Genomic DNA, 23,115 nt, shown 5'->3' with positions numbered 1-23,115 from the left:
TGTCAAAGACAAATTATGTCCTCTTTACCGGCCGAAAGATCAGAACTGTCTAGACCCTTCACCCACACCGGGCTAGATTTCGCTGGTCCCTTTGATATGAAGCACTATACAGGTCGTTGTGTCCGCATTACCAAGGGTTATGTGTGCGTTTTTATTTGTTTCGCTACTAAAGCCATCCATCTTGAGGTTACCTCAGATCTGTCCACAAATACTTTCCTAGCTGCTTTTAGCAGATTTGTATCAAGACGAGGTTGCCCGCTCCTCCTTCACTCTGACAACGGTACAAACTTCGTTGGTGCGTCCAAAATACTAGCCAGAGAATTCCTTCAAACGTCCCAGCAGGCTGTTGAATCCAACTACGGCCATCAAAATATTACGTGGCACTTTATCCCACCTGGAGCTCCACATATGGGTGGGCTTTGGGAAGCTGGGGTAAAGAGCTTCAAATCGCACTTCCGCAAGATCGTGGGTAATATAAAACATACCTTCGAAGAATTCCAAACCCTACTTTCAAAGATCGAGGCATGTCTAAATTCTCGTCCATTGTACCCTGCCTCTCAAGAGCCATCGGACATTTCGGCATTAACCCCGGGACATTTCCTAATAGGTTCTCCAATATTGGCCCCAATAGATCCGAAAATAGATGATTATCCCATCTCTCTCGTAAATCGGTGGCAAAGGTTGAAAATTATTCATCAGAATTTCTGTATCCGCTGGAAGGATGAATATTTGAAAGAATTACACAAGCGCCACAAATGGAAGAATCCTACTGAGAATCTGAAAGAAGGTACCCTAGTTGTCGTGAAGAAAGAAAATCTCCCTCCTAATTGTTGGCGTTTGGGACGAATTTGTAAAGTTCATCCAGGTGCCGATGATCGAGTGCGTGTTGTCGAGACATTACCGCGAAGGGTCCTATAACTAGGCCGATCTCAAAACTTGTCGTCCTTCCAAATGAATCCTCTTCCTAAATCGTCCTAACAATCCTACAAGTTACTTTATTTATTAAATTTAGATTTAATAAATTCCAATCCTTCGTAGATCAACATGGGTGGAATTAACACATCAAAGACACAACAGAATAAACACCAAAGTAAATATGCCTGTAGACTTTGTCGTCATATCCACCCCTACACAAATGCAAGCGGTTTCTAGGGATGAATTCCGTGAGACGACAGGAGCTAGTGAAGAAGTATGGCTATTGGCGCAATTGCCTTGCCCATTCGCATTCCCAGGGCACTTGTTTTACCACTAACAATCCTACAAGTTACTTTATTTATTAAATTTAGATTTAATAAATTCCAATCCTTCGTAGATCAACATGGGTGGAATTAACACATCAAAGACACAACAGAATAAACACCAAAGTAAATATGCCTGTAGACTCTGTCGTCATATCCACCCCTACGCAAATGCAAGCGGTTTCTAGGGATGAATTCCGTGAGACGACAGGAGCTAGTGAAGAAGTATGGCTATTGGCGCAATTGCCTTGCCCATTCGCATTCCCAGGGCACTTGTTTTACCACCACAGGATGTCGATATTGCCGCCTCCAACATCACAGTTTGCTCCACATCCATAGCAGGCTCCAAGAACCGTCTGGACGTAGCCACCGAACCCAACCCACTAGCTTGCAGAATTCTAAAAGCGGTAGTCGCCGAGTCCAATCATCTGATCCAAAGCCAAGTCCACATACATCCAAATCTATAGCGCTGCCAACAAAATCTACTGAAGCTTCCTCCACAACAACATTGTCTTCCATCTTACGACAAAACACAGTTTCACTTCTTCCAACAGTTGTTGTGAAAATCGAACGCGAGGGTAAGGTGAAAAATATCCGCTGCCTCTTAGATTCCGGTTCCAAGCACAGCTACATATCGTCGTCAATGGTCGACAAATTACACCTCACTACATTCACCTTGAACGGTGAAACAATTTGTCCAACGTCATTGGTCTCCACACATGATCCAGAAATAAAAATTCACACTACTCTGCGCTTGAAGAACAGACTTAGCATGTATATTCCAAGTTCATCGTTACCATCATCTATCCGAAGTAAGTTTTCAAATATTTTATTGGCTGCTAAATTAATAAAAGAAGGTATTTCGAGTCGTCCTGGATTGCCCACGGCACAAAATACCATCTTTGGGTGGATAATTTACGGCAATTACTCCATATAATCACTCCAATATGCGTACTACGTTTATAGCTCACACTAACACATAGATAACTGGGACGTATCTCACAGAGTAAACCATCCGTTCTCTAATCTGTATCTATATACTTCCTACATCTAAGTTTTGAATTTTGAACTAACATGAAATTGAATTCTATAACATTAACGGCCATTTTCATGTATCTCTGTTAAGGTGGGTACTATGTTCGGTTTTCGAGTTGAAACTCACTTTATTTTCGCGATTACTTTTCCTTAAATAATCGAAATTACAAATGAAAAAAAACTTATTCCTGTAAAGTCTTGTCGAAATCTAGAAAAACAAGAAACATCGGCTCAATTGAGTTAATTTATCTGCTTTCTATTGGAATGTTTTAATAAAGTAACCACGAAAATTTCAACGCGAAAAGCAAACATAGTACTTACCTTTAGACTTTAACTCCCAGTTAACAGAAAGTAAAATCGAAATAGCTTCTCTCCGGTTAACTTTAAATGAAAAATTTTTAGCAGTTAAGTTCCTAACTGGCATATGGAATATATAGACATGATGACAGACATGTCCATAGTACGGTTTAAAAGTTCGTTAGCTAACGTGGCACTAACGGAGCTTCCTGAAAATGGAGGTAAGTAGTATAATGAATTATATGAACTATTTAGTATCGCATAGATTAATCATATTTTCAATTAAATTTGAAAATTTAAATTTGAAAACGAATTCTGATGGGGTTTTGCAACTTAACTCCTTTGATACTGGGGGGCGGTAAATGTTCATGTCAAAAATGAACGTAGAACCCTATTAATAAAATCCCAATTATCGTTGTAAAAATCCCCAAGAATATCTCAATTATCGATAAGATACACATAGACCTCGCTTTGCGTCGTTTCGTTTTGCGTTGTTTCGAAGATGCGTCGCTGCTGAATTAGTACTAGTTTTCACTTTGCGTCGTTAGATTTTCAAAGTTGCGTTGTTTGGTTTTTTTATACATATTTTTCGCAAAAGTGGCAATCCTTTTGTTTTCATCTGTGTCATGCTATCAAACTCGGGATTTCCCCTTCTTTTTAAAACACAACTCATTTTTTTTTTTGTTTATTTTAGTTCATTTCAATTTCTTTTACTCTCAATGAAAGTGTTATTTTAGCGTTTCGATAATACATTTTTATAAAGTTTTCGGATTGATAGAAAAAGGTAAATAATTTTTAAATTAAATCAGTGAAAGAGTTATATCTTTGTTTTTTATTCTATATCCAAGTGTAAATTTAGCTAAATGGTGGAAAGGGGCGCTGCTGGTAAATTTAATAAAAATAAAAAAAATTTATCAGCTTGGAGACAAATCTAGATATTTTGCGTCGATTTGATAAAGGAGAGAAGGCTGTAGATATAGCAAATGCTGTTGGTACAGCTGCAACAACTGTCAGAACCATTAGAGATCGCGATGGAGATAAAATAAGAGATGCTGCAAAATCTGCGACGCCATTAGATGCCAAAACGATGTCCCGATCAAGGAGTGCTTTGATGAATGGTGTCTTGCATGAATGGTGTTTGGCGCAAAATATGGCCTGAATGTGTTCACAGAACATGCGCGGTAGAAGTTGATAGTACAACAGCTGTTAGCCATGAAATTTCTGATTTAGCTAGAGAATCTAATTTTGAAGGTATGGAGGAGAGTGATATAAATGAAATGCTATTCTCGCACAACCAAGAATTGTCTAATGAAGAACTGTTGCAACTGGAACTTCAATTTGCTAATGAAGAAGATGACAGTGATTGTTCAACAAACATCTGCAAAGAACAAAATTTGACATGCAAACAAATTTCCAAAGCGATGAGTTTGATTGATGAAGCTATGGAAATTTTTATAAAAAACGATCCTGACAGTAGAAGGACTCTTAAAGTGCCTCAGGCGGTAGCCTCTGATATCAATTGCTACAAGGAAATGTATTTTACATTGAAAAAGAAAACAGTTCAGAAAATATTGGACTAATTTTTTGTGAAAGGGAACCGATGTACAGCCACTATCACCTCATCAGACAGCGTTTAATTATACCCTCCACCACTACTGTTGTACAGGGTATAATAAGTTTGTGCATTTGTATGTAACGCCAAGAAGGAAAAGTCTGAGACCCATCGTTTAGTATACCGATCGTCTTAGAATTAAATTCTGAGTCGATTTAGCGATGTCCGTCTGTCTGTCTGTCTGTCTGTCTGTCCGTCTGTCTGTTGATGTATTTTTGTGTGCAAAGTACAGCTCGCAGTTTTAGTCCGATTGTCCTAAAATTTGGTATAGCGTCCTGTTTCGGCTCAAAGACGATCCCTATTGATTTTGGAAAAAATCGGTTCAGATTTAGATATAGCTGCCATATATATTTTTCACCGATCTGGTCATAATTGGCGTGTATATCCACCGATCTTCCTCAAATTCCGTACATCCGAATATTTTATGAGTCTCGAAAAATTTGCAAAATATCAGCTAAATCGGTTCAGATTTAGATATAGCTCCCATATATAGCTTTCGCCCGATTTACACTCATTTGCCCACAGAGGCCAATTTTTTGCTCCGATTTAGTTGAAATTTTGCACAGGGAGTAGAATTAGCATTATAGCTATGCGTGTCAAATTTGGTTGAAATCGGTTCAGATTTAGATATAGCTCCCATATATAGCTTTCGCCCGATTTACACTCATATGACCACAGAGGCCAATTTTTTGCTCCGATTTAGTTGAAATTTTGCACAGGGAGTAGAATTAGCATTGTAGCTATGCGTGCCAAATTTGGTTGAAATCGGTTCAGATTTAGATATATCTCCCATATATAGCTTTCGCCCGATTTACACTCATTTGCCCACAGAGGCCAATTTTTTGCTCCGATTTAGTTGAAATTTTGCACAGGGAGTAGAATTAGCATTGTAACTATGCGTGCCAAATTTGCTTGAAATCGGTTCAGATATAGATATAGCTCCCATATATATGTTTTTCTGATTTCGACAAAAATGGTCAAAATACCAACATTTTCCTTGTAAAATCGCCACTGCTTAGTCGAAAAGTTGTAAAAATGACTCCAATTTTCCTAAATTTCTAATACATATATATCGAGCGATAATGCATAAATAAACTTTTTCGAAGTTTCCTTAAAATTGCTTCAGATTTAAACGTTTCCCATATTTATACCCTTCACCACCAGTGCTGCCGCTAGTGAAAAATTGAGTGAAGTAGATTTTGGAAAAAAGTGGAGTAGATTGAATAAAATTGAAGTAGCATACATTTTTGAAAAGAAAACAATAGAATTCATTTTATTATACCCTCCACCATAGGATGGGGGTATATTAACTTTGTCATTCCGTTTGTAACACATCGAAATATTGCTCTAAGGCCCCATAAAGTATATATATTTTGGGTCGTGGTAAAATTCTGTGTCGATCTGAGCATGTCCGTCCGTCTGTTGAAATCACGCTAACTTCCGAACGAAAGAAGCTATCATCCTGAAACTTGGCACAAGTACTTGTTATTGATGTAGGTCGGATGGTATTGCAAATGGGCCATATCGGTCCACTTTTACGTATAGCCCCCATATAAACGAGAAGCAAATTTCATCCGATCCAGCTGAAATTTGGTACATGGTGTAAGTATATGGTCTCTAACAACTATGCAAAAATTGGTCCACATCGGTTAATAATTCAATGATTAAAACCGCTATGTTCATCGCAATTAAAGGAATAGGAAAAACAATTATGTAATATGGGGAAAAATTTTAAAATATGAAGCAGAACAAAAAGTGAAGCAGATTTTTGAAAGAAGGAGTGACGAAGTAAATTTTGTGAAAATGAAGCAAAATACTTCGATTGAAGTAGTAGCGGCAGCACTGAATACACGTAAGTAAGTGTTCGCCTACCGCCTATGGTTATATTTACACACTAAACCAGATAAATTAACTCAGTTGATGCGCAGTTTGTTGTTCCTCTAGATTTCGGCAAGACTTTACCGGAAAAATAATCGCGAAAATAAAGTGGTTTTCAACTCGAAAACCGAACATAGTACCCACCTTAAGAACACAAAAGTTGTTTAGGAAAGTACTAGAAAACAAAGAGATGATTTTGACAAGTGATGACGTAATCCGATCGTAACAATTTGAAGTTTTAAATTAACGGAAACTAATTCAAATAAACTTAAATCTAGAAATATCAAATTCGTAACAATATTACGTATGGATTAGCTTTTGAGTCACCTGTGACTCAATTATGTCTAACCATTTGTTAGCTTAAAGTCAATTCACATTCCTACAGGACAAACAAATATTACTGTATATACACATGTGGTCAAATTAATAAGTACAGTAGAGTTTTTTTTATGTTCCATGGTAAATTTTTGAAATCTATTCATTGAAAATCAAAATAAAGTCTATAATTCATATTAATGACATACATTTAACTTAAAAGTAAATAATTTTCTGGAAAAGACAAGTGAAATGAAAAGCCAATCCAAATAAGGCAAAGTAATAGTCAAAAATGAATGGACAAAATAATAAGTACATTTTCTAAATCGTGAAATATACAGGTCTTCTTAATTTTTTTTGGTTTAAGGTGGGTATTAAGTTCGAGTTTAGCCGCTAAAATCGTCATTTTTTCACGATTACTTTTCTTTAATAATCCATTTTAAGGAACACAAACTTTGTGAAAATTTGCTTTGGGCTTTTCCCCATCAAGTTATAATAAAATTTGCAACAAATATGTATAATTTCATGCATTTTTCTTACTGATTTAGTTTTCACTTTAGCGATTTTAGCGGCTAAACTCGAACTTAATACTCATCTTTAAATTGAACATAATTTTGTTATCAATAACCAGTGTATCCAACTTTATTTTGATAACATTTTATACTCGCTTTGGCATACTGCTTACAAGCTTCCGACTGGTTTCATCTGAGTTTTTATACCATGTAATCTGCACAAAATTCCAAAGTTGTTGTTTATTTTTCAATGTTTCATTCCCAATTCTGTGTTTTAACTCTCCCCAAAGGTTTTCAATGGGTTTAGGGTCTGGTGGCTAAGTAAGCTAATATAGAAGGGTTATGTCATTGTCTTGGAACCAATTTTTAATAAAGCGAGAAGTGTGTTTAGGATCGTTGTCTTGTTGAAACACCCACCTTAGAGGTATGTTTCCTCTGCGTACGGCAGCATTGTGTTCTCCAATATATTTCTATATTCGAACAGGGTCATTTTATAAGTAATGCGTAAAATTCGACCTAGGCATACCAGAAAAAACAGACCCATACCACTATGTTCCGGCTCCCCTGCTTGTCCGTCATTTTTAATTTAATTTAATTTATATATTTTCATATGTAACTAAGCCTTACAAAGGCCTTATACAGTTACATAAAACATTTTAAATTTTGTGAAGCGCATATGAAATTCTTTTCCTTGGGGTCGACGAACATTATGACTACTACAATTTCGGAGTATTTTTTTTTTTTAGTTTCATCGCTCCACAGGATATTGCGCCATTTTCTCTCACCTACCGTTCCTGACCACCTATAATGTTTTCTGGCGAAGCATAGTCTCTTCTTACAATTTTTTTCCGTAGCATACGAACTTTTCTGACTGTTCGGCCGGGTAATTTGACACTAATCGCCGCCAAATAGATCGTGCAGATATCATATTGCCTATTTCAGTAGAAATTTGTCTGGATGATTTGAAAGGGTCTTTATCTGTTTCTCGGAGTGTCTTGCTCGGTTTTTCACGTATTTTCGCAGAACTTCATTTCTTTAGGGCTTTTTAGACACAAAGTAACGATCTCTTAAAAGATTTGACGGTCGTTCAAAGAGATTTTCTCTCAATTCTTAGAGCTAAAACCAGTATTTTCTACAACAATGACTTTTTCTGTTCGTCTAGTAACTAATTTTTATTTTTTGCATTCAAACCATCGCTACTAAAAACATAATAAACAAGTAAGGAAAGTCTAAAGTCGGACGGGGCCGACTATATTATACCCTGCACCACTTTGTAGATCTAAATTTTCGATACCATATCACATCCGCCAAATGTGTTGGGCGCTATATAAAAAGGTTTGTCCCAAATACATACATTTAAATATCACTCGATTTGGACAGAATTTGATAGACTTTTACAAAATCTATAGACTCAAAATTTAAGTTGGATAATGCACTAGGGTGGAACACAATTTTAGTAAAAAAATATGGGAAACATTTAAATCAGAAGCAATTTTAAGGAAACTTCGCAAATGTTTATTTATGATTTATCCCTCGATATATATGTATTCGAAGTTTAGGAAAATTAGAGTCATTTTTACAACTTTTCGACTAAGCAGTGGCGATTTAACAAGGAAAATGTTGGTATTTTGACATTTTTGTCGAAATCAGAAAAACATATATATGGGAGCTATATTTGAATCTGAACCGATTTCAATCAAATTTGGCACACATGACTATATTACTAATTGTACTCCTAGTGCAAAATTTCAACCAAATTGGGCCAAAACTCTGGCTTCTGGGGCCATAAAAGTCCTTATCGGGCGAAAAATATATATGGAAGCTATATCTAAATCTGAACCGATTTCAATCAAACTTGGCGCACATGGCTTCTGGGTCCATATAAGTGCGTATCGGGCGAAAGATATATGTGGGAGCTATATCTAAATCTGAATCGATTTCAAACAAATTTGGCACGCATAGCTACAATGCTAAATCTACTCCCTGTGCAAAATTTCAACCAAATTGGGCGAAAACTCTGGCTTTTAGGACCATATTAGTCCATATCGGGCGAAAGATTTATATGGGAGCTATATCTAAACCTGAACCGATTTCAATCAAATTTTGCACACTTGACTATACTACTAATTGTACTCCTAGCGCAAAATGTCAACCAAATTCGGCCAAAACTCTGGCTACTGGGGCCATATAAGTCCATATCGGGCGAAAGATATATATGGGAGCTATATCTAAATCTGAACCGATTTCAATCAAATTTTGCATACTTGACTATACGACTAAGTGTTATGTTTGTACAAAATTGCAAGCAAATCGGTATAAAACTCTGGCTGCTGGGTCCATATTAGTGCATATCGGGCGAAAGATATATATGGGAGCTATATCTAAATCTGAACCGATTTCTTCCAAAATCAATAGGGTTCTATTCTGACCTAAATTAGGAACAAACGCCCAATTTGAAGGCGATTAGACTTAAATTGCGAATTAAAAAACAAAAAAAGTTTTTCAGCGGTGGATTATCCACTCTGGGTGTTTCAAAGCTTCTCTAAGTGGTTTTACTGCAATGTGGAACGCAGCTACAAAAAGGAGGTCCCTTGTCATTGATCTTAACATAGAAACAGGCAGCCAGCTTAGTGGCAAGAGAGAAGTTCACAAAAGAAAACATGATCGAGTACTTTTCAATATTGTTTTAACTCATAACGCTACATGCACTAATTTTTTTTCGATACAATATAGCTATATTAATAAAATATAAATAAATAATTATTTTTTGCTCTAAACAAAATTTATTTCATATATCAATTTGCATTAACGTAAGAACATAGTGGGACAATTTCTGATATAAAGGAGATAAGTTGAGGAAAGAAAAAGTTTGACTTATAGTTAATATGTATTGTATGTTTTTTATAGCCCCTCTTCCGAGGTTGGAAGCCAAAATGCCATATTGGTACACGCAGAAGCAAGTAGCATATACTTCGGATTAAATTGAACACATTGAACAGGTCCAGGGTGGTCACCATTTAAAACACATACTTTATATCCGGTATCTGCATTCCATACATGTACTCTGCCATCTGTGCTTCCCGAGAATATAAACTGAGAGTCAGGACTGAAACTAGCTTCAATAGAAATCCCTTTGGTATTGGGATAACCGGTAAAAGTCTGGAGTGGCGTTCCATGGAAAGCATCTATCAATCGTATTATAGAACCATTCGTGCTTATCAGAATGGTTTTTCCATCTCGCGAGAATTTTAAACCAGTCCAGTCGCACTCTTTTTCTTGATTTAATTTAAATGTGACAAATGGCCCTTTATCAAATGACCTTAAATCATACAACTTGATACTTTCAGAGTTAACGCCAGCGGCAAATATTAAGCCTTCCGGATCATAAGCTGCTACAGGTCTCCCGGAGAGGTGCATCAATCCTTGACAATTTGGAGAACGCAAATCCCACAAACGTAAGGTTTTGTCCAATGAGCCGGAAAGAAATGTGTCTTCAACAGGAGAAATACATAACGAGATAACTTTTTTTGTATGCCCAGGAAAGTATCGCAAATATTTATTATCATGCAAACTTAGGTATCGTATGGTATCATCAACTTTTGTGGAACTGTGGATTGCTGTGTTATTGGCATGGGTAAAATGAATTAGGTCTACACCATACTTTTTCGAATTCACCGTCCTGGATTGAATTCCTTTCTCACAATCGTATATAACAATCTGGTCATCCTCACTGCATGATATTAAATGTTCGCCGTTCGGAGAGAAATCGATAGCATTTATCTTGTCTGTATTTTCCCTAAAAACCTTTGCCACTTTAAAGCTTCTGACAACAGGATCAATTAGTTTCATCTTCATGTCTGCAGAAGAGAATTGCAATTATAGCTGTGAATTCCAGCTCGCGCTATTCGTTGTTGTTAATAATTATCAACAAACCTAGATCAGGGACAGAAAAGATAGTAGCATTTTAGAGTACTACAATAGTCAACCATTTGCTAGTATCGGCGCAATAGGTATTTTCCCGTACTTTTCCACTAAAAATTAACCTGCGTGAAGATAGCGACGTCGCTAACTTTCGATAACAGAGTTATCGAAAAAATAATAGGGCGACACAGAGACGACAAAAACTGAATTAATATAAGACGAACAGACAGACCCAATAAACACAGGATGAGCGTTTTTCAAATGCAACAACTTTTCAGTTTGAAGGCCGGTATGCACCTCTAGCGAAATTTTCGGTAGCAAAAATTTATTTAAGTCTACAACAGGGCTGTGTACTCAAATTTTAAACCAGCTAATCGCTTTTAAAAATGGTTAATATATGTTCCAAATATTCCTCAAATAAATTGTTTATTATTTACAGACCTTTTAAAACTTTTACGCACACAATGATTGTAATAAATTAAATGTTTGCTGCCAAAATATGCTTTTGACAACCCTGTTATTTTCATTAGAGGTGCGTACCAGCTTACGAAATTGAACGCTACCGAAAATTTCGTTAGCATAAATAGCAATGCATTTCTTATGGGAATGAAATTTTTCGCTAGAGGTGCATACCGGCCTTGAGGGTAAATATAATTTTCAACATAAATTCAACTTGACTTGAATTAACTCATCTTCAATACATCTTCAAATTGTTTGCGAATTACTTCCAATTTGCCAAAATGTTGACGAAATCTTTGAAAAGGTGTTGAAGATAATATGAGAAAACTTTGATAAAACACTACCCTAAAATGCAACGAAAAAATCATGTGGTTTTCAATACTTATTTGTGCAACGAAGTTCGTGGTCAATTGCAAGAAATAAAATAAAAAATTTTAATGCTGTTTTATGACACCAAAAGGAAGGAAATCAAATTATCAATGCAAAAGTGTTTACTAATAATGTTTAAGATATTTAAAGTTTTGTTGTTTGTTTTTTTTTGTTTTGTTCTTATTTGTTGATATGTTTAATAAGATTATTATTTATCAATTAGTATTGTAGTGTATTATGTAGTGTAAAGTGTTTTATATATTTTATTTTGATGAAAATGAATAAATTATACAAAATTCATAGAATTTTGGCTTTGTCTTTCAATTTGAAGTGGGGATATCATTCATACAAATTTAGGTTGAAAAGTATTTGCAACGATGTTAATTTTGAATTTGACTCGCATCGAAAATTGTTTGACAAATTATTGAGTAGCGATGCATTTCAATTTGAGGACTACACTTGAGATATTATTGTTAATGTGTTGAATTTCACTGTTGAGGGTAATGTCTGTTTTTTGTTGAGAACGCGATTTTCTCAACAATTTCTCAACTTGAATATTACCCTAATCCTTTGAAAAAATGTTTGAAAAATTGTTGAAATTTAGCATTTTTCAAACGTTTGTGTTTATTGGGGAATATTTAATGAAATTTATGTATTTCCGTGCATAAAAACAACGATTTATACACAGAATATGGTAGAGAACACTTTTACCTACAGTTTGGTGTGCCACATGTGCCTGCTCAATGTTATTTAGCTTGGTTTTTACTGGGTACTGTAATAACCAAGCTAAGTGACAACGGATACCAAATTGTAGGTATTAATGCCCTCTATCAGTATCCGTTGTCACTTTTGTGACAAAGTTTCTGGCGTTTCCCTGATACATGTGGTATACCAAATTGTAGGTATTGATGTCTTCTACCAAGTTCCGTTGTCACTTTTGTGTACGAAGTCCATTCCTGGCCTCAGCGCTGGAAATATTGTCCTGACCACCACCCTGCCAGCATTTCAAAGTTCCATTTCATCCTCATCGCTACCACAGACTCGTAAGTGAGACTGCAACAATCGCCAACTGTGATAGTATTTTTCCATCACTATTCGCATGAAAGTATTTTCCATCACTATTTGTTACGATTGTGACTGCCGATCAGAAATAATAAAACAGCTTTAGAAATGTGGGTTTAAGGCTATGCCGTGTTTTAATATTTAATCACTAATCTTTGTAATACAGAGGATTAAAATACGTCTTTTTTTCCTAGTTGGATATTATAGAAGAACTACTAAAAAGGAATCATCGTTGACAGTCTTCTATCCTCACACCAGTGTTGCCATATGGTGTTTACAATTGGTGACAATTTATTGGGGTATCCCAACATCTCTCCTTCTTTTTGGAAGCACATAATCCTCTGTCCACATTGGACGTCTCTTCTTCCTAGCCGATCGCCGAATCATTCCCTGCGGTTGAGAATCACTTGAAGGTGTTGTTGAAGGTGTTGTTGAAGAGGTTGTAGCTGTTGAGGATAACATTGGTGTATTCGCTTGCAATGGCGGTGGATTGAGCAATAGACTTGGCGATGGTGTTGTTATAGTTTCTAAGTTCCTATTGGATACGTCGATGTTCTCACAATTGTTGTCGGTGCCAACTTGTATACTTGTTGGAGTATCAAATTCAACGTATTCGAAAAGGTTTCCTATTTGTGCGGTATCGTCTGGCACATATCGCTTCCTCATTTGATTCACATGCGATGTAATCGTCTTGCCTGGAATTTTGTTCGATTGTACCTCGTACATGACATTGCCTATGCGTTTTGTTACCACTCCTGAGTGCCACTGTGATTCATTCCTTTTATATATTTTTACGAAGACATTCTCACCACATTTGTATGATCGTTCCTTTGCTCCATGTCTTGCGTTGAATTGCCTTTCCATTTGTTCATTTTTCTCGACTTTATTGCTTTTCGGTTTTTGTAATAGATCGAGATTAGTTCTAAATTTTCTGCCTATAAATAGCTCCGATGGAGATTTATTTCCCGGCGTATTTGCATTTGGAGAGGAACGATAACACTTTAAAAATGTTTGAAGATTCTCTTTTCACGTACCTTCCCCGTGTAATTTTTTAACGCTCTTTTTAGCGTATCCACGAATCTCTCAGCTAACCCATTGGATTGTGGGTGATAAGGGGCAGTAAATTTATGATCTATTCCATTTGCTATGTAAAATTCACTAAAATTCTGACTACTGAACTGCGTTCCGTTATCGCTTACAATCAGTACTGGATTACCAAATTGCGACGTGAAATCACCCAAACAATCCAATATCATCAAAGTAGATATTGATTTCAGTTCATATATTTGTGGCCACTTTGAGAACGAGTCGACAATGACAAAGTAATACATATCATGCAATGGACCTGCTATGTCGATATGTATTCTCTCCATAGGGTAAGAGGCTTGTGGCCAAGATGATAATGTCGTTTTTGGTAATGTCTTTGCAACAGATGCACATTTATCACATGACTGGACCAATAGTTTAATATCATCATCTATCAAGGCATATTAATTAAAGGTAAAGTCACAAGCAAACGTGTGTACACCCCATGATATTTAGAAAGTCAAACTAAAATGGCAGGTCACTAGTTGAGTTGGTAAGTTGACATTTTTTGTATGTGTAGTGTTGTTGTATTGTAATATTTATGTACACAAAGAATGTAAACAAACCTACTAAACGTAAACAAAGCATTTGACAATATGAATATCGATATTAGTCACCTGATTGCATGACTTTACCTCTTTAATATGCCTTGATCATCTATATGTGGCCAGTAAACGTAACTTCGGGCTAGTGCTTTGGTTCTTTCTATGCCATCATGACCTTTATGAAGTTCCTTCAGAATACGTTGTGGCAACCCTGGTTCAGCATCGAAAGTGTTTTTTTTTTTGCGCGCTCGTAAATATTATAAAAATATTACATTTTCTAATGTTTAATTGAGTGTTACGCATTTATATTAGTGCATTTATATAGTGTGAATCAGTGTCTATTCGAGTTAAGTCGACCCAATAAACACAAACGTTTGAAAAATGCTAAATTTCAACAATTTTTCAAACATTTTTTCAAAGGATTAGGGTAATATTCAAGTTGAGAAATTGTTGAGAAAATCGCGTTCTCAACAAAAAGCAGACATTACCCTCAACAGTGAAATTCAACACATTAGCAATAATATCTCAAGTGTTATCCTCAAATTGAAATGCATCGCTACTCAATAATTTGTCAAACAATTTTCGATGCGAGTCAAATTCAGAATTAACATCGTTGCAAATACTTTTCAACCTAAATTTGTATGAATGATATCCCCACTTCAAATTGAAAGTCAAAGCCAAAATTCTATGAATTTTGTATAATTTATTCATTTTCATCAAAATAAAATATAAATATAATAATACACTACACTACATACTACACTACAATACCAATTGACAAATAATAATCTTATTAAACATATTAACAAATAAGAACAAAAAACAAAAACAAAACAAACAACAAAACTTTAAATATCTTAAACATTATTAGTAAACACTTTTGCATTGATAATTCGATTTCCTTCCTTTTGGTGTCATAAAACAGCATTAAAATTTATTAACCTGCGGGCAATTTGAAATTACGAACGTACTGGACCGCGTGTTAGAATTGATTTCCAGCAGAAGGAATTCACAAAATATCCATTTTAAACTGATAATAGCATATGAATTAAACTGACGATGTGATGCACATTTTCATCCAGAAGTTGTTGATTTCAACAATTTGTTGTTTTTAACAATTTTAATTGGTTGCACTTGTAATGTTTCTGGAAACTTTTTCTTGTCGATAAGCCACTCATTTTTCATTGGTCAGATTCTTAATGCTTGCAAGAATGTAGCATCCAAAGATGTTAGTTTTCTGCAAAGAGATTTAAATTTAGTGACTTCTCTAAAGTGTTGATTTAATTTTTCATATTGACGTACCAATTATTATAAACTATTTGAAGCAGTTCCAGTTAATTGTTCACCATTTTTTCATCGGTCACCTTTTTAATGTTTCCAAGAACGTAGAATCCATAATTTTAATTTTCTGCAAAGAGATATACATTTAGTGACTTCCTTAAAGTTTTATTTTATTTTTTATTTTCACTTACCTATTTTTATCAACTATTTGGTTATTTGTCTAAAATTTTCCATTTATTTAATTTCTTGCAATTGACCACGAACTTCGTTGCACAAATAAGTATTGAAAACCACATGGTTTTTTTCGTTGCATTTTAGGGTAGTGTTTTGTCAAAGTTTTCTCAGATTATCTTCAACACCTTTTCAAAGATTTCGTCAACATTTTGGCAAATTGGAAGTAATTCGCAAACAATTTGAAGATGTATTGAAGATGAGCTATTTCAAGTCAAGTTGAATTTATGTTGAAAATTATATTTACCCTCAAACTGAAAAGTTGTTGCATTTGAAAAACGCTCATCCTGTGTTTATTGGGGAGTTCTTTGCGCTTGTGTGCGATTTTCGTTGTTTTTCCGATTTTTTACCTCAGCCTCCTAGTGAGTTAAACTTTATTTACATTGCATTGTTTTTGCTTTGTTTTCTTCGTTTTGGGTTTGCTTTATTCCCCGTGATTTATACAGAATCTAAAGCATATTTTTAGGATCTAACGTAATACGGATATTTTACGAGTATTATACACGGCTTATAAGGCATATTTTTAGGATCTAAATTAATATTGGTTCAAATTTTTTATTCTCCTCAATTGTCGAAGTTTACTTTTAGGCGCTTGCTTAAAATGGAGTGTAGTTTTGCTAATTGCAAGGTATCAAATGTAAATGAGCGTTTTATATCTTGCTGGCTATGTGAAGGTACATCTCATTTTAAATGTGCTGGATTTAATGGAAGGGATTACGATAAGATTACTGATGTCTCGAGTGGATTACGTTGGTCATGTATTAATTGTAGAAAAATTGATGTTGATTTTTATAGATTGTATAGGGAATCGAAGAAAGGTTTCTCACAGATTTCTCATGATTTATCATCTATTCTTACGAAATTTAGGAATTTTGAGAAGACATTTTCTGGCTTGGAATGGCCTGATCATCTCTTGGCGTCCCCCCAAAGTAAGAGGAAGAAACCCTCATCTTTTTCTGCCCACCTGACGTGAATATTCACTCGCTCGAGTCGGGTGACCTGCTCGGCTCTTTTCTTTCTCCTACACCTTTGGTAGAAGTAACACCTTCATTACCTAGCCCTCGCAACACCATTGTCGTGCCCTCGCCTAAGACTCCGTCTATTAACGGTCGGGATCTAGATTCCCATGTGCAGACTTCTTTAATTCCTAGTAATTCTCACTCTTCAGCATCTGTAACTTGCCCGGTTAATATTCCCTCTCCGGGAGCGCCGGTTAGCAATTGTACTCCATTGGATAACTTGAATGTGAGTGGCCCCAGCAATCAACTACACAAGTTAGTTGTTGTTCCGCCGCGTAGATCTGTCTTTATTTCTAGGCTTTCGCCTGTTACAACTGAATCTGATATTATTTCATACATTCGTTCTAAAGGTGTTAAATTTAATGAAAAGGACTGTAATGTGTTTAAATTTAATTTTAATTCTCCTAGAGATATTGCATCGTTTAAGATTACCGTTCCACAATTATTGTTTGATACCATTCTGGTTGTTGAATTTTGGCCCTCAGGTATTTTGGTAAAGGAATTTATCACTAGAGATAGGCCTAGGCGTTTCGATCCCGTGGATATCACATCCAATATTGAACCGCAATCAATTCCAAAAAACTGATTACTAACACCTCTATTATTTACCAGAATGTTCGCGGCATTAACTCGAAATTGAAGGATATTTATGTTAGTAGCTTTACGTTATCATCTTACTTTCTTGCTTTCACTGAGACATGGCTCAAACCAAATGTCCTTAACTCTGAAATACTGTGTGATGAATTTAATATTTTTAGAAAGGACCGCTTGTCTTGCAGGGGTGGTGGTGTTTTGGTTGCAGTTCATAACTCACTCCCTTCATCTCTTGTTGATATTCCTGGGGATGATGAGGATGAATTTGTTTGTGTTAAGGTTCGTTTATGTAATCGCACCTTCTTTCTTATATGTTTGTATATACCACCCGAATCTAGTCAGGATGTTTATATTGGTTGTGCTCAGCGTCTACGATGTGTTAATGAAATTTCATCTCCCGGTGATATTCTGATCGTTCTTGGTGATTTTAATCTTCCTAAGATCTCTTGGAAACCTTGTACTGACTCTAACTATCTCCTTCCTCAAACGTTTGAACGTCTCAATTCTTTTTTTGACATTTTGTCTGATCTCGCTCTGTCTCAAATTAATAATATCCAGAACACTTATGGAAGAATGCTAGACTTAGTATTTTGTAACGTTTCTGATGTCTATGTCTCCAGAGTAGAACCTTTCGTAAGTCCCGAGGACATATACCATCCTACTCTTTGTATATCTTTAGATTCCTATAATTTGAATATTGCTTCACCAAATTCTACTCGAATGATACGATTAAATTTTAGGAAATCGGACATAACTGGTCTTAAGGATGCTCTTAGCCGGATTGATTGGTTATTTGACAACCTAGTTTCTCAAGTTTCTAGGTTTTATACTATCTTTGAGTTTTGTTCCCTTATGTAATAGACGGTCGTATCTAGGACCCCCTTGGTTTACAAGGGAACTACGTCGTGTTTGTAACTTGAGGAATAAGATGTACAGAAGATTTCTATTGAGTGGCAATTCTATAGATTTTCGCAACTACTCAGTTACTAAAAGCAAGTTCGTTAGTCTTAATAAGAACTGTTATGAACGTTATTTGATAAGAATGCGCTATACGTTAAACTCCGACCCTAAAAGTTTTTATAATTTCGTTAATTCGAAAAGAAGGACTCGGACCTTTCCTAGTTTTATGAGGTATAAGGGTACAGTTTCTGATAATGAGAAAGTGATCGCTGATTTTTTCGCTGATTATTTTAAAGAGTCCTATGTTGACAATTCGAATGTTGGATCAGAGTATCCCTATTTCATTCCTTCTGTTCCTATATTTTCTCATATTACATTGACGGAATCTGAAGTGCTCGACGGATTGAGATCCTTATCTATAAATTATTGCCCTGGACCTGATGGTATACCTTCTTCCATTCTGAAGGAATGTGCGGATCTTTTATATATTCCACTGACAAATCTGTTTAACTTGTCTTTGCGAGCTGGCAATTTCCCAGACATGTGGAAGGTTAGTCATGTTATTCCCTTGTTCAAGAAAGGTAATAGAACGAACATTGAGAATTATAGATGTATCGCTAAGTTGAGTGTGATACCTAAACTGTTTGAACTTTTGGTAACTAGGAGAATTTCGTACTCCCTTCGTAATATTATTTCGGAATCCCAACATGGTTTTATGAGAGGTAGATCTACTGTAACTAATTTATTGGAATTTGTTGGTCATGTCTTCGAATCATTCACTCAGAGACGTCAACTGGATGTGATCTATACGGATTTCAGAAAGGCGTTTGACATGGTGAATCATAGGTTATTACTATACAAATTGGATGTTTTGGGATTCCCACCTATCCTTCTGCTCTGGATCGATTCCTACTTGCATGGTAGAACTCAGAGAGTTGCATTTAAAGATTGTTTATCTACGCTTATTCATGTGACATCTGTCATGCCTCAAGGTAGCCACTTAGGACCAGTACTGTTTAATCTATATTTGAACGATCTTCCGTCGGTTATCGTATCATCGAGGATCTTGATGTACGCAGATGACGTTAAATTATTTCTTTCACTTGATTCTGCTAGGGATACTTCCCTTCTTCAGGATGACATTGACAGACTAGTCGAATGGTGCGCTTCTAATTGTATGGTACTTAATCTTTTAAAGTGTAAGAAGATGACTTTTTCCCGCGGAGCTTGTGAACAGACTGAGTACTGCATTGGGAACTATAAGCTTGAGAATGTGCTGAGATTCAATGATTTAGGCGTTTTGTTGGATTCCCGACTTGATTTCGGTCCTCATATTGAGGAATGTGTGAATAAGGCAATGGGTGTTTTGGGTTTCATTAAGAGATGGTCTAAGGAATTTGTTGATCCTTATTTGACGAAAAGGCTCTTTACGACTCTGGTTAGGCCGATATTAGAGTACGCATGTGTTGTCTGATCACCAAGTTATCGTTATTATATTGATCGTGTTGAATCTGTCCAGAAGCAGTTTCTTATTTTTGCTTTGAGAGGGCTTGGCTGGAATAATTTATACGACTTGCCTCCTTATTCTAGCCGTCTTTTATTAATTGATCTTCCATCTCTTGAGCGTAGAAGGTTCATGCATGGTATTGTATTTCTCACTAAACTAATTAAAGGAGATACTGATTCACACTACCTAACCTCGAAAATTTGCTATAATGTTCCTAATCGCTTAACTAGGAACTTTGTACTCTTAAAGACTGACTTTTGTAGACACAACTATGAATTATTTAATCCGCTTAACGTTTTGTCTAGAAACTATAACTCGGTGTATACATTGTTCTCGTTATCTGAGTCGATTCCTGCCATAAAGGAAATTATACTATAGGGTCCCTTCTGGCCCAATTGTAATATAGAATTATATTTAATTGAATTGTTATATTTTGTAATTTCCCGGCTGCTATTAGCCGTGTAAATAAATAAATAAATAAATAAATAAATAAATTCTCCGATATCCTTAGGGGGTGGCATATCTAGTATGTTTTTTATTTTGTTTTTATCTGGACGAATCCCATTTTTATCCACATGATAACCTAAATATGTGCACGACGTTGCAAAAAATTTGCATTTTTCAAAATTTACGGTAATGTTGTGAGCTACAAATCTTCTCATTACCTGTTCTACAACTTTAACATTTTCTGCTCTTGTTTGAGTTGCCACAATAACATCGTCCAAATAAGGAAACGCTCCCACTATGCCAGCTAATATGGATTCAATTGCTTCCTGGAATGCACCTGGAGCCGACTTCACCCCTTGAGCAAGCCGATTGAAAGTGTACAGCCCTCTGTGAGTGTTAATCACTAATAGCTTCTTTGTGCTTTCATCTACTTCAATCTGCATGTATGCATTGTTCAGGTCAATAGTTGTGAAAAATGAACACTTGTTGAAGTTAATAAAAATATCATCCGGTACTGGCAATGGGAAGTTATGTTACTCCAACTGATCATTAAGCCCGGTGGAGTAGTCGCCACAAATTCTAATACCGCCTGATGCTTTTTTCACGACCACTATAGGGGCAGCCCATTCTGAAAAAGTTATCGGGGAAATAATCCCTTCCCTTTCCAACCGATTTAGTTCATTTTCCAACGCCTCTTCGGTCTGAACACTGGAGTAGAATCAGCTTTTAATTGTAATTTTACCTTAACAGTTTTACAGTGTCCAATTTCATTCCGAAATACTGTTGGGAACATTTGTCTAATTGTTGTTTCCGATATAGTACTACTGATTTTATTGCATGATGTGTAGCTATTTATCGATATGTCCCACATTTGGAAAGTTTCTAATAAGTCAGACCCCAGTAGATTTAGGGTAGATATAGGTGAAACTGCTATTGTGCATGTTTTGTTTTTGTTGTTCAATTTAACATCAGCGCTTAATTCACCCATTATTTTAATTTGGTTTGCCGAAGCATCTGTCGGCTTGCGTCGAGATGGTCGCAGAACAGGTTTACCAATTTTCACCCAAGTCGCTTTGGATATTAATGTTAGGTCAGAGCCTGTATCATGTTGAAGTTTTATGTCGATACCATTGACCAACATTGATACAAACCGCCTGTTATTAGAATTAACATTTGTGGAATAAACCCCATTGATGTTGGTTCGCCTCTTTTTATTTTTCTTTTCCCAGCTAGGACCTTCAATATTGCGTTTTGGTGGTTTATTTTGAAAACATGAGCAGTACCCCTCCTTGTGACCCATTTTACCACATTGCCGACACTTATGATTTGTATAATGGCAATCAACATGCATTGCATGCACTTGACGCGCAAAGAGAATTGAGATTCCTTTTTTCCAAACAATTTCTTTAAAATTTCGATGGTTGTGGCAAAAGAAATGTCACGAGTGTGTTTGGGCAATAAATAATCCCTATATTTGTCGAAAACCGCTGCGCTGACCTTCCTTAACAACAACCGCACCTTCGCTGCCTCGTCTAATTGCTTACCTTCCACTACAAAGATGTCCTCATATCGCTCAAACCACAATTCAAAAATCTGATTATCCCCTGGATCATAGACAAATTCCCGAATGTTCTTAGCCAATATATCCATCAAGACTTCTGAACCAGATGTATTTGATTTGGGTATCGCTAAAAATTCATCATTGGCTGTATTATTTTGTAGTGCCACCAAACGTTCCATCAATTGTTGTTGTTTCTCGATGGTTTCTTGCTGTTTTTTAAGAAGATCAGCCACTGTTTCATTTATTGTCGCCATTTTGAATGACTTGCAAAAAAAATCAATTATTTATCCAGTTTGACTTTTCTCGATTTTCCTCGTCGCCAGCTGTTACGATTGTGACTGCCGGTCAGAAATAATAAAACAGCTTTAGAAATGTGGGTTTAAGGCTATGCCGTGTTTTAATATTTAATCACTAATCTTTGTAATACAGAGGATTAAAATACGTCTTTTTTTCCTACACGGATGAAAAAGACTGTTTTTCATATGTTTGGCTATAAACATTATATGTTTGGAACACAAATTTTTAAACACAATATTTTTGAGTGCAAGCATATAATGTTCATAAACTAGCATAACATGTTTGGGACATATATGTTAATATGTTAGAACATATTATGTTTGGGACATAAAATGTTTGTAAATATAATATGATTGGATGCAAACATATATTAATTTAGAAATAGCCTATAAACATATATGTGTTTAGTAGCTTGGAGCGCTATTTAACAAGGACCGATATTGAATTAAGTTGGTGGTTGCTAGTTATTACAAAATTAACATTTTATTTTTCCTTGGGCAATTGATCAACTACTTCTTTGACAACCTAACCTAACCTTCTTTGATCCTTACAAACTGTGTGGTCCGCTGTTCGAATCCCCGTCCGACAAAAGGTAAAATTAAAATAAAATAAAAATCATAAAATTGAATAATTTCTTCTACAATGTTTGTATTACAGAAAAAGGTGCTAAGAACTAAAAAATCTCGTGGAAGTGAGAAAGATGTGGGGGAATATACAATTAAGCAGAAACAAAATTTTGAGCATTCAGGTCGAAAACCTATGTTGTTAGCACCTATATTACCTGTTTATTTTCATAATTCATTATGATTGTAAATATATAAATAAATAAATAAAATTTTGAGCACAATATTGTTTTGGGAGAATTTTTTTTAAGCATATAATATTTTTGGGTGCAAAATGCTTCCAAACATATTATATGTTCACATAATAACATATTGTTTTTTGGAAG

The 23,115-nt window shown here is 35.6% G+C and overlaps 3 protein-coding genes across 3 annotated transcripts; 1 reads left to right on the top strand and 2 right to left on the bottom strand.

Moving 5' to 3' along the window:
* Positions 1–15: 15 nt before the first annotated feature.
* On the top strand, positions 16–918 carry LOC142224774 (uncharacterized). The gene has a single exon (XM_075294560.1). The coding sequence runs from the start codon at positions 16–18 to the stop codon at positions 916–918; it is 903 nt and encodes a 300-aa protein (XP_075150675.1).
* An 8,729-nt stretch (positions 919–9,647) lies between these two features.
* Positions 9,648–10,962, bottom strand: Wdr82 (WD repeat domain 82). Its single transcript, XM_075295583.1, has 2 exons — positions 10,821–10,962; positions 9,648–10,744 (listed from the first exon to the last, which is right to left on the bottom strand). The coding sequence occupies exon 2, from the start codon at positions 10,740–10,742 to the stop codon at positions 9,789–9,791; it is 954 nt and encodes a 317-aa protein (XP_075151698.1). The 5' UTR covers positions 10,743–10,744; positions 10,821–10,962; the 3' UTR covers positions 9,648–9,788.
* A 9,207-nt stretch (positions 10,963–20,169) lies between these two features.
* Positions 20,170–22,123, bottom strand: LOC142224773 (uncharacterized). Its single transcript, XM_075294558.1, has 4 exons — positions 21,592–22,123; positions 21,051–21,544; positions 20,527–20,745; positions 20,170–20,244 (listed from the first exon to the last, which is right to left on the bottom strand). The coding sequence occupies exons 1-4, from the start codon at positions 22,121–22,123 to the stop codon at positions 20,170–20,172; spliced, it is 1,320 nt and encodes a 439-aa protein (XP_075150673.1).
* Between the last annotated feature and the right edge of the window lie 992 nt (positions 22,124–23,115).

The sequence above is a fragment of the Haematobia irritans genome, chromosome 2 (assembly GCF_050003625.1).
Source record: "Haematobia irritans isolate KBUSLIRL chromosome 2, ASM5000362v1, whole genome shotgun sequence".
In the NCBI taxonomy this organism is placed as follows: domain Eukaryota; kingdom Metazoa; phylum Arthropoda; class Insecta; order Diptera; family Muscidae; genus Haematobia; species Haematobia irritans.
Note: the sequence above shows the minus strand (reverse complement) of the source record. Positions and strands in the feature narration are given on the sequence as shown.

Excerpts from the sequence above, each read along its gene's own strand:
- LOC142224774 (XM_075294560.1), top strand. The coding sequence starts at position 16 with ATGTCCTCTTTACCGGCCGAAAGATCAGAACTGTCTAGACCCTTCACC.
- Wdr82 (XM_075295583.1), bottom strand. The coding sequence starts at position 10,742 with ATGAAGATGAAACTAATTGATCCTGTTGTCAGAAGCTTTAAAGTGGCA.
- LOC142224773 (XM_075294558.1), bottom strand. The coding sequence starts at position 22,123 with ATGGCGACAATAAATGAAACAGTGGCTGATCTTCTTAAAAAACAGCAA. Across the intron at positions 21,545-21,591 it reads AAAATGGGTCACAAGGAGGG|GTCCTAGCTGGGAAAAGAAA; the intron begins GTACTGCTCATG and ends GCAATATTGAAG. Across the intron at positions 20,245-20,526 it reads ATGTTAAAGTTGTAGAACAG|GGACCCTATAGTATAATTTC; the intron begins GTAATGAGAAGA and ends TTGGGCCAGAAG.